The 12915-nt window shown below is 33.0% G+C and overlaps 1 protein-coding gene across 7 annotated transcripts in view; it reads right to left on the bottom strand.

Annotated features, from left to right (window-relative positions):
- Positions 1–12915, bottom strand: part of LOC117317873 (myosin light chain kinase, smooth muscle-like) — a 132184-nt gene that overhangs the window by 35122 nt on the left and 84147 nt on the right. For all 7 annotated transcript variants that reach the window (XM_033872834.1, XM_033872838.1, XM_033872839.1 and 4 more), the window contains 2 exons: positions 1984–2028; positions 780–804 (listed from right to left, as the gene is read on the bottom strand). In XM_033872834.1, the coding sequence (XP_033728725.1) occupies positions 780–804; positions 1984–2028 (70 nt within the window). The remainder of the gene's footprint in view (positions 1–779; positions 805–1983; positions 2029–12915) is intronic.

Here is a 12915-nt window from a genome sequence, read left to right as displayed (position 1 = left end):
TCTAGAATATAATATAATATAGAAGTTGATGAGGACGTGAGAGAAAAAAAGACTGATAAATACCAGAAATAAACACCAGCAGTTTTACATTCCGACAATGAATAAAGTAGAATTCAAACCATATATACGTAAGTATATACATATGCATGTTAAATAAGTTTTACTTAAAAAAACAACTTAAAAAAAAAACCAAAAAAACAAAAAAACAACGTATATCCTTGAAATCCTCTCCAAATGTCATAATAAGTATTATACAATTCATATTGTAATTCAACGTAATTGGATAGTTCTTGGAAAATAAGACGGAAGTAATCGTTTAATTTTTTTTCACGAATAAAGAGCTTAAATATTTGAATTATCTATATCAAGATATTATACATGTATGCATGTACTTGTTTGATCAGACAGGGAAAACTGACAGAGAAGTTTTAAAATAGGGGTTAAATGTTTGAACCTCAATTTATGGGTATGGATTTCTTCTTCAAGTTTTAAATCCTCTATCAAATTCTCAACAAACTGTGGCTGTAAAATATAGCAGCAGGATTTTTTATTAACCTTAAGATAACAAAATTTTCTGATACAATGAAAGTTGGGTAAGAATTCATGATTTTTTCACTTTCAATTGGACAATTGGAATTAAAGAGAAAAATATTGTTTACTTTTTTCCTTTACAGTCCGAAGTTCTCTTCAGAGAAATCTACTGGGGGATATATATATGAGGCATTTAAGATAAGGTAGTGGTTTATTGATCCATATAAAATGATTAAATTGACACTTACTTGGAAACTGGATCGACTTGAAGGTCTGAAACAAAAACACAAAAATATTGATTGAAAATATGTATATAATAACACAGCTGTTATAAATAAAAGTTAACAATAAGATAAATTTCAATCTTCTTTCTATCAAAAACATTTCATGTTACTGAATTTACCCTTATTTCAGCACATCACCTTTTAAAATCACACACTGTTTGTTTTCTGGTCAGAAATTATCACATCTGCATGAGGTCATCAGCTTTTTAATTGTTAATGATGACTTTATTTCTTTTACTGAAAATTGCAAAAAGTTTGGACACCTTTTTTTAATTTTCTTATATTTAAAAAAAATCTAAGGTACTTACTAAGCTAGATATGGTATTTTGAGACAGATGTTTAAATTTGGCCAACAGTAAATCAGTGAGTTCAAGATTTATTGGCACATCTTAAACACCTTGGAGATTATAATGAGAAATGCTCCTAACCTGACTTAAGCCAGTTAGAAAATGCTGGATATTTTATCAGGATAACACAACTGTATATTACAGGATGTCCTTAAAGTCAGGTGTCAGTAAAGTCAGGTTTTACTGTATATTACAGGATGTCCTTAAAGTCAGGTGTCCGTAAAGTCAGGTTTTACTGTATATTACAAGATGTCATTAAAGTCAGGTGTCAGTAAAGTCAGGTTTACTGTATATTACAGGATGCGATATCTTGTTTAATTTCAGCTTTAAACCTACTTCAAAACAGAACTTCAGATCCTACACTTTGATTACCCACAGTAACCTTTTGCATTGTATGTACAGAAGTTGGACCTTTTAAATCATTATTTTTAACCTCCCAGTATCAGGTTCTGTAAAAATATTACTGTAAACATTGAAAGGTTATATATAGTACAAGTCCAGCAGGAAACTAGCTCTTATGAACTCTAAAGTGTGCCTGCATGATCACATATCAGCATACCCCTCCGTAGCTCTTATTTACAATACACATGGCCAACTACCTTGAAATATACACCCCTACCATAAAAATTCTGAAACTCAGCTACTAAACAACAGGAAATTACAAGCTCACGTTAATGACATAGCTACACCATTTGAATTTTTGTTAAATCAAATTTTTTTTTTCCTCTTCCAATAATGGAAATCCACAACTTTCATCTATGAGATGAAATATATATCAATATTTTTAATATTGCTTTGCGATGTTGCAAGAATAAACTCACCAGTATTACTCTGGTCATCAGTTACACTGCGAGCCAGACTTCCACCTGTAACGACAAAAATATTGACCGGTTAGGAAACAGATAAAATGTAACGACAGGTAGAGACATCAGAGGTGTTGATGTTTTTATTAATTCTATACTAAATTTAAACTAGACATGCCTGGACTGAGCTAGCATGCTGAATTACAATTTTATCACAACAATTGATGGATAGACAAATGAAATATACATGAGGTGCAATATGGTAAAAAAGAATCAGTTTGCTGACGAACAATGAAACTGAAAAAAATACTGGTCCTGGAATTCAAATGGTTGTCCTAAAACATATCTACATGAAAAATTCATACAAAATTGTTTTGTTAGTGGTGAATTGAATTGTTTTGGCAAACTATTTTTTTTATTGAAAATCAATAAATTTGTGTTTGTGGTATGCGAAAATATTTCACTGTATTTGTGGCTACAAAAATGTACATGAATAGGATGTTAAATGCATGATCTGTTCACCAATCTATATAATCTGCCTTTTAAAATCCCCCGACTTGTCATCCCTCTAGATGGAAATGGACTGGGCAAAATCAAAGAGGAGCACAGTCTATTTAAAGCCAACAGGGCTGTTAAATGTTACAGTCGCTGGATGAATTTGTTTAAAGAACAAAATGTCAAAATCCACACTTTCCGCCCTATTTTATTAGAACCCTCCCCCCACCCAACCCCCCTACACCCCAAACAATATCTTAATCTTCTTTACCTTAAACTCCAAATTAACTTCACACACACAAGGATCAAGGAATATTAAAATGTCTTTTAAAGTACAGATTGGTTTTTGATGGCTGCTGTTCAAAGATGTTTTTTTAATCAACAACTTGAAAGAAATTCTCCTTTCAACCATCAGACATTTTAAAACTCATTTTTCCATGTGATGGACACACCCATGTATATACATGTATAGATGTACAGAAAATTTTGATCAAATCACTCAGTAGGAGATGTACAGAGATATCTCATTAAAGAGAGAGCATCATAATACTCTGTTTTATCTGATGTTGATTTCTAGAATTTTATGAATTTTAGGACATTTTTTTTTCTTTAATATTTCTATTTTGTTTGACCTCATCGTATTTGGGTCAATGCATTTATTTCCTCATATGCTATAATTAATGCTAAAAAGTGAATCACAATGCTGTTTTAAATGGAAGCAGCCACTTAATTCTAAATCATCATCATAAAAAAAACTGATACATGTACAAATGATGTACCATGATATATCAGTCACTGTGCCAGGCACATTAGAAATAGTCATTTAAGTTCATGGCAAAAAAAAAATCCTTTTAATTTTTTCAACCTAATGGTTTGTTCTCAATTGTCCATGAAAAAACAAATCTCAAAGTCTTGAAAGCATCACATACGTATGTCCTGGAATTTATCCTGCTTCAGACACCCTGTATTTCCATCGTACAACTTCCACAGATGTGGTAAATTGTCATCTTATCCGATGTACAGAATATTGGAGAAAATTAATCTTTCACATTTTATGACCTACAAATATGGATAATAAATCAAAGATTACTAAAATATACATTTTTTAAAATGATTTTAAAGGTTAAACCCTAATTTTCAATTCCAATGAAACCTCTCATGTGCATGAACAAGATGTACGTGACAAATCTGCACGTAATTCCAGAACATATGACGTTCCCAGTTTTCTATTTCACCTTCTGCCAATTTAAGAGGTATATATATCTCTGGGATCAATATTTGACATTTCATTTCCTTACTCTTCCGTAAATTGATCTGCAAGATGTATGTCTACATCAGATATCAGGAACAACTTATGAAATCTGAATCCTTAAAACACTTCAAAACACACCCTTGGTCACCAATATGCTTGATTTATCTTGAAGAGTGTCAGATCAACACAACAAGATCATTTTACACTCAGGTCTTTTGACCTTAAATTTAAATTGTCTGGCACTTTGACCATACAGAACACAAAAGTCATATTATCATGTTTTCAAGTGTTGATACAAAGTCTAGAAATTTCTCTGAATGTAATATAAAGATTAATTTCTATCACAATTTCCTCAATCAGAAATCTCATCTCATATGGCAAATGAATAAGTATTTCTTTTTTGTACTTAGATATCAAAAACACTTTTGTGACAGTTTGCTTTACTAACCTAAAATATCTTGAAAACTCTTATTTTTGAAAGTAAAGTATCAACAATGCATATATACACAGTCAAAATAAACCCAAGTATATATATGTATACAAACTGTATTCAACCATCTGCTTTTGTTTACCCCTATTATAATATTAATAAACACTTCTAGAAATTCATATTTCTGACATATTAATTATACACTATAAAATGAAAGCCTGATATCTATAGGGAAGATATTCACCTGTACGTTCCATTGTTAAATGTCCATAACCTCTGTAGCAGAAATTCCAGGTATATCGTCCAGCTGGTAAATGTTTAAAACCGATCTACATATACTTCATATATATCTCACTTGTCAAGTTCTTATGGCCAAATTTTTTGTCCATTATGCGACAGACAGCCAATTACTCGTAGATTAACCTAGATCTTCCCCCCTCTAAGGTATATACACTTCCACGCTTACACAACGAGTGTGTATTTTGAGAGATTTTTTTTATTTAAATACCTTTCGCTTATTTTCACCCTCTAGTTATATATATATATACCAAATTAAATGAAGCCTACCAATTCACATTGGGAATGGCTGAATGCGTATCTAATATGAACCTGCTCAACAGTGTTGTATGTTTTGTCTAGTTTTAAATACAACTGTTGAGGGCAGATGAAGGCTGTGTCAATATTAAAAGGATTTCATACACTCACTGACAAATAAAAGTTATGTGATGTTTATTTAGGAGGGGGGTGGAGGGGGAGTAGTGTTTGGTAGGAGGGGTGTAGCTCTATATATGGGGGTTAACAGATATACTCCTTAACTTCACAAATTGGGTAATTGTCATTAAATATAATATATACCTATTAGTTATGACATGGGTTAAAGAAGTAATATAAACAGTATAATCCAGATAACACATAAATGTATGGAGGATACGAATTACTTGTAATGGTTATATGGGGCAAAGAAGTAATTCAAACAGTGTGAACAATAAGGCTTGTTAAATTTTCGAGGCAATCATATTAGTTATGACAGATATATAATATGTTCAAGAATACATTAAATGCATTGAATTGATTTAAGGTTAATTGCTCATGTGGAATATTGATCCTAATTTTGAGCATATGACTTTTTATGGTTGCCTCTATGTCCCAATAACATATAAATACTACCTTTATAACATATAAATATTACCTTTACCAAATTGATGGTTATTTAAACTCAAATGAATTTTTAAATGGCAAATTAATGTCTCTGCATTTTCAGTTTAGAAGACCTTAAAGACAGATGTCTATCAAGATTTAATCTCAGAAATTTAAACAGTTTTGTATAAAAAAGGGTGATCATGTCTATACCAGTATGGTTTACCGGTAAATGACTTTCTGCATATTGTAGTTAGTACATAAAGTTGTTAAGAGCTGTATGGAAACCCCTCTCCAAAAGCATAGCATCCCTTTCTGTAGTCTAGAATTTTAGTGTTAAATTTCCCTCACTATGTATAGACCCAGAAGCATGAAAATTAAGCTCCACGTTTTCCTAGCAGCATGTCAATTTAGTTGACTTGTTTCTAAAATATCTATCAAAACATGATATTGATTTAGCCTAGAGTTTTGACTCTTTAAATTATCTTCCTTTGTAACAACACAACATCTTGTTTACGGAATTATTTCCCTTAAATTATCTCCCCTTGAAGAGTATGATATGTAGTTATCTTCCCTGTAAATGGACAGTTATTTCCCCTGTAAAGAGATTCAGTAACAATATAAAAATTATCTCCCCTTGTTACCAGAATCAGGCACCTGTAATTTTCCCATGATAACTACAATTTAGGAGTGTGTAGCCTCCTCAATTTATCTACCTTGTTACATGTAAAAGAATTCAAACCTCCTAATATTATCTCCAAATTTAATTAACATACCTTTAACCTGGATTCTTATACAGGTAACAATACACTGGAGACGATATCTAGGTCAAGCACCTAGCTATCAAAGCTTAACAGTTTAAAATTATAGGTTTAATTAGTATTGAATTATGAAGGTAATCAAATTATAAATTTACAGGTATTATAAGTTATAAAACAAGTTTTAGGCAAACATATAACTGGATGCGTTCATTCAATCATAACCTGACATATATTGTATATTTTAAGATTATGCTAAACTAAAAAGACACACATATACATGAATCATTTGGTTGCTAGGTAATTCAAACCTCAATCTGATAACAAATTACTATTGGATACCAACAGGACTACACCTATCTATACATGAAGCGCTATTGTCTGATTTTAAAATGTCACCATGGTGGACCAAATACTTTTAAAGTCAGTATCATCATACAGATAATCTGTTACAAATTCCTGATGGACATTAGCCAATCCCTGGAGTTAAAAATTTACATGAGTATTCTGTTCTGAGAATGCAAACTGATATAAGAATATCCCAGTTGTATGACAGCTACAGCTCAAGGTATCTTCAAGGGCAGAAGCACAAAGAAATACTGACTTTTTTAACATGCCGGGCAGAACAGTAGTACTATTAATTTGTTTCACTCATCCTTGAAACTTCCGTAAATCTAAATTCCATCAACACCCTAACAAAAGCATGCCATAACTTTAGCATTTAACTTATTTACATATATTGATAATGATTTATGATTTAAATGTTGGAGCCCGGTACTGACTATCCGGTTTGAGCAGTCTGACACGAATAAAAAATTCTAGATTTTAATTAATTTAGATATATCATTTATCATTAGTTTTCACACCGTTTGTATGAACAAATACAAATTTCAATTTTGAGGTTAAGTTACCCATCAATAATCATTTGACACATTACAACAATATCGTTTTGTCCACCGAGAATGACAAATCCGCATCGACACACATTTTGAAAGCATATCCTGTCAGAGTTTAGTTTGGTGGGTAAGAAGATTACAGAGTACGACGCCCTTATACAGACAAATCAGAAGTCTACCCTGCAGGTAGAAATTTTAAAATGAAAGGTTCAAAATTATAAAACTCCAGTTTGACAGAAATTGTCACAGTGTGGGAGCTTGCCTCCACAAAGAATTTTCTTAGAGCCACAACATGGGATATGTACTACACAAAGTCCATGTTACATGCTACAGCCTCCGATGGTAAGCTCTTCCTCTGTCTACATGTACTCAATAATATTTTTAGGTTCAACATTATTTCTACAAAACTGCTTTAGCACTAATACGTCTTTTTAGGATATTAGATATTTTCAAATGATTTTCATTTCATCAATGTAAATTTTAAGAGTTTTACATTTACCAGGTATATATTACAAATGTTTATGGTGAATGAATTCAATATTTTCTATTTTCAGTAAATAACTCTCATGTAAACAAAGGGAAAGGGATTGCCCAGATTATCATCTCCATCAAATAAAACAATGGAGTATTGTCTTATTTGTTTGGTGTCCAGAATACTAGACAGAAGAGAAGAGGAAATTACGAAGGTTTATGGTGACATTACATGCCCCCATTTCATCACAGGGGCATACAAATTGAGAAAACATTCACTTAATTTCTCTAAGAACCAATTTGGAAATGAACACTGATTATGATGGAAATTTGGTGTGCAAGAACCTAAGTTAGAATTCACACCAAGGGACATCTAACATAAGATATCAAGTTGTAGATGTCAATTATCACAGAATGGGCACTGAAATGTCATAATTCCACATAATGTACTAAAAATTATGTACAATTTAAAGAAACATATATCATACAGAAATTTAAAATGGCCGAGCTTAAAGTTTTTTGTTTTCTATGTCCAGTGTATACTTTAAACTAAAATTCCAATATCAAAATGAAAATTACTGATAAATATTGTAGTAACGGATCCCAGGGAGTGGAAATGTTATATTTTTCCTAAGAAGAATGACTCAGTTTTTCTGATTTTTATGAAGATTATAAGCATGAAAATGATAACAAAGATACATGAAGTTTTAAATTGAATCACGGAGGCAGGTGACTGCTATATATTCTAATCAGTTAAGAATATCAACATTTAAACTGTTCAACTGACATGACATTCCCACAATTGTCTCCGTAAGTCACCTGAAAACATAACTTCTACATAATCTAGGAATTAGTTCTATACAAAACTAAAATAAACATATATTTCCGTAACATGAAAAAATATGTACTCTTTATTTGATATGATTTAATACACATACTGGATAGAGATTAACACTCAGCCTCTTTATCAGTGAACAGATTCAGATCTTTACTAGGAAAACTGAATATAAAATCAGTACTCTCCATCACATTATATATCTATACATAACAAAGTAATACCGTAATCGACCGAGGATAAGCCCACCACCCCGTGGAGAACATATATGGATTTATAGGGAGGAGAACATATTACCAAGCACCTTGTTCCAAAACAAATTCCATCAATGTTTTCAGCCAATGTAAAAGAGGAGGGGCTCATTGCCAAATATAAAAGGTATGCTATCTGTATAATACAGACTGATTCATTTAACATATCAGCAATGTACGATTTTTCATTTCTATAAATATAAAAAAAAGTAGAACATAGTAGTAGATAATACAAATTGAGCCCCCCACCCCCCACCCCCCACCCTGTATACCCCACCCCCCCACCCCAACCCTGTATACCCCCCCCCCCCCCCATGTCTCCCTCCCTCTCTGTTCTCCTCCCCAAATTATACCATTCTTCCTGCTTGTGACCAAATTTATCTCACATGGGTCGAACCTGTGATTGTGTCCAAACAGGGGAGATAATCCCCTAATCCTGTCGTAATCCCTCGTCTGATCGGCGAGATAGTATCACATCTATACAAAGTGTCACCGAGGTTTATCCCTAAATGACCAAATGTCTACCTTGATGGGACAATCATGAGGGGAGATTTAAATTGTGTGTAGATTAAGTGTAATGTAAACATGTGGGGTGACCTCGATCTAAGGTCACATGGGGTGAACACTCTCATGATTCCAGCCCAGGTATTACCCTAAACAGAAGTCGATACCGTCTCGTTAGACAACATTAACGATTCTACAAGCAATCAACCAGTAGAACACATTCATTATGTCCTAATATATAAACATAATATCTTGTGTCCTTTTCTTAGACTTAAAGCTATATGCTAAGATTCATTTATACGACTTCTTTATAAAAGAGTTCTACAATATCACTTTTTAATGATTGATTCCCTGCATAAAACAACTTTTTTTTTTTTTTTTTGACAAATAAAGATTACTGTCAGTGTCTGAACATTTTGGGATTTTTTTTATATTTATGAAAAAATTAGAACTTAGCCGTTCTATACCTGTGAATGGATGTGAAATCTGCATAATTATGTTAATCATTAAATACACTTAAGTATTTCAGATAGATATTAAAGCTTTATACATTTAGACTAATTGTGTTTTTCCTATAAGCTATATACATCTCTGGAAATCTGTTGGGACCAGCACATAACTGACTTCAGAGGATTTACTTTTAATCCTCTATGTAGACTTTCAAAATCTTAAAGTACAGTTTATCTTTCTGAACTGGTCAAGCCCTGCCATCTATAATCCCAGAGTTCAATGTCCAATTAAACTTTTGAACCATGCACATGTTATATACAAACAATTTATGGTGGAAATATTTAGTAACTGGCAGAGCAAATATGCAAGCTGAACACATTAAAAATCTCCTATCTCCAACTAAATTTGGTATCATAGTATGAACAAACAGTCGTTATTCTGCATAAAGTGGATAGTGAATATTCATAAGCAAAATTTTATAATTGATGGTATAGGTGGCATATAGTATATACTGTATGGCTGAGACACTGTAGTAGCAACACACGGTCAATCAAGGGCCACAACTCTGTATATATGTAGCTTGGCATCAAATCTGATCTTAGAATATTATAAATTTCGGTCATCCAAAGACGCATTCAAAACAAAATTTGAATATTGTACAGATAATTTAAAATCAATTTGTTTATAAGAAATTTCTGAGGACAATGAAAAACATTTCTGATCAATTCGGTAGAATGTGAAGCTGATCAGGTCTTAGAAAATGATATGTGGTTACTGCCAATTTCATCTATTGTCCAAGATGAATGAATATATTAAATTTAAGTTGAAAAATTGGAGGAAATATATGTCATGAAACAGCATGCCACAAAGTAAGAAGAAGAGCCAGAACTAGAAAGTATGGTGCGATGCCAGCTTTATTATTTTTGAAAATGAGTGAATTTAGGTGAAAAGGTGTATGAGATGTCATTGAAAACATGACACAAAGTATTGATCAAAACAGGATAGAGGACTATTACTCCAGGGTATGATGTCCAAATCTAGGCATTCTGTTTCCAAAAAGATATATTCACACGCAAAACTTGCAATAGGTAATGCGGCAGTGCCACAGGCATGGCGATAATCACCAAGAACAAATGTGCAGTGGAAATTTACATGTATTTCCCTCCAATAATACCCAGAGGGGCTCTGATAATGCTGCAGAGTTCGTATTCCCCTCAGATTTATACTCAGAGGGGCTCTGGCAATGTTGCAGAGTTCGTAATCCCCTCAGATTTATACCCAGAGGGACCCTGATAATACTGCAGAGTTCGTATTCCCCTCAGATTTATACCCAGAGGGGCCCTGATAATGTTGCAGAGTTCGTATTCCCCTCAGATTTATACCCAGAGGGACCCTGATAATACTGCAGAGTTCGTATTCCCCTCAGATTTATACCCAGAGGGACCCTGATAATACTGCAGAGTTCGTACCCGGGTAATCCCCTCAGATTTATACCCAGAGGGACCCTGATAATGTTGCAGAGTTCGTATTCCCCTCAGATTTATACCCAGAGGGACCCTGATAATACTGCAGAGTTCGTATTCCCCTCAGACTTATACCCAGAGGGGCCCTGATAATGTTGCAGAGTTCGTATTCCTCTCAGATTTATACCCAGATGGACTCTGATAATGCTGCAGAGTTCAAGTACAGTCTACCTGGTAGTCGAGTAAATTGTATCAACTTGATAATACATAATTTGATCACCTTATAGGTACATCACTGACATAACGATCCTCTGTTTAAACATATGATAACTCTTCAATTCACTGCAGGAGGTAGATATAGATGTGTACATATGATATCTTATCAAAATCACCAGAATCATGTTATCTTGTGTGTGAAATTTACTACAACAGATAAAATACAGCAATTATATACAAAATTAATACAAATCTAACTCTGATGCAGGGCTACAGTCATGTCAAAAAAAATTCAGACATATCTTGATAAAAAAATGTATAGGATGTTGTCAGAATTTTTATTGAAAATTGAATTTGCAATTGTAAATACACCTGTATTCTAAATAAATTCCAAATTTGCAAGTGAATAGCCAAACTGTACCAGCAACCAATATTTAATCTTTCTAATTTATGAAAAATTTCTCAAATTCTTAGTTTTTCCAAAAAATATACCAGTTGTGGTATATAGTACATGTACATTCTGTATTATTTTTTTGTAGATTCCAAAAGCATGACATTTATATATTTATATAGCGTTTCTAATATTTCACTTATTTGTGAACACTATATGAATTGTGTACACTTCGAATTAATGAAAATAAAAATCCCACAAAAATTAATTATTTTACAGAATTGCAATCGTTGACTGTGATAAAGATTAGTTCTATCAGATTAAATCTCTATGATTAACTTAGATCCCAGTCAACTAACAGAAGCGGTATAAAATGCACTTGATGACCTCATGGCTGTGATGAAAGTCCTTCTCACTTTGACAGGAAACCAATAGCTTCCAGGGACCAGTCATTACTTAAGATCTCCTGGGCAGATAATAACTTGTCCCCTGGAGCAATGATTTAGGTACAGGTTGAAACATACAGTATAAAAACACACTTCATTTTCATGTGTGTTTTACTACCAAATGACCTAACATAAAAGTTGAAATAGCTGAACTCTTCTGTCATGAAAAACAGTTTTGCACCAGAAATGTCAAGCCTTAATTGTTCAGTGGCAGATGTATTCAAATGTCACTAACTAAAATCTTTAGATATATCAACCGAAAAAATGGCATTAAAATTGGAATCGTTATAGTAGCTATACAAAGGTGATAAAAAAGATATAAACATTTGTGAGTCTGCAGAGGGCGGATTTATGATGTCAATGATTTGGTAACAAAAGTCATTATCATTTTCAAAACTGCCGTTCGAGATCAAATCGGGAACCTTGAGCTGCCTTACGAGTCTGACGCTCTACCGAATGAGCAATCAAGAAACTTTTCCCTAACAAAAAACTAAATCGTCAGCATGCAATTACAATTTACCTGGCTAATCTGACCATAATTTATTATTTGGACTGTACAGATTACACAGGTTAAATCATTGTCAAAACCCCACAAACTACCGTTTGTGTCATATATTACAACATATGTATGTAAGTCTGTTCTAAAGTCTTTTCACAGTTGTCTTTCAGATAAACTGTAGGTAGCCGGGGTTCGATTCCCCGATCAGAAGACATGAACAGGTATGAGGTCACCTGCCCAATAGTGGGTTTCTCCCGAACTTCCTCCTACAGAAAGACCCTTCAAGCACTTCCATCCGGGCCAACAATAGGGATTAAGATTTAAGTTGATATATAACTTGTTTTGCAATTGCTGTAAAATAAACAATTAATTTTTTTCTTTCGTTTTTCCACAGTTGAAATATGGCAGCTAAATGTTGTCATTAAAAAAGGCTTTGGCTTTATAATGATGGACTTA

Source organism: Pecten maximus, chromosome 19, assembly GCF_902652985.1.
Source record: "Pecten maximus chromosome 19, xPecMax1.1, whole genome shotgun sequence".
Classification (NCBI taxonomy): domain Eukaryota; kingdom Metazoa; phylum Mollusca; class Bivalvia; order Pectinida; family Pectinidae; genus Pecten; species Pecten maximus.
This window is presented reverse-complemented; position numbering and strand designations above follow the sequence as displayed.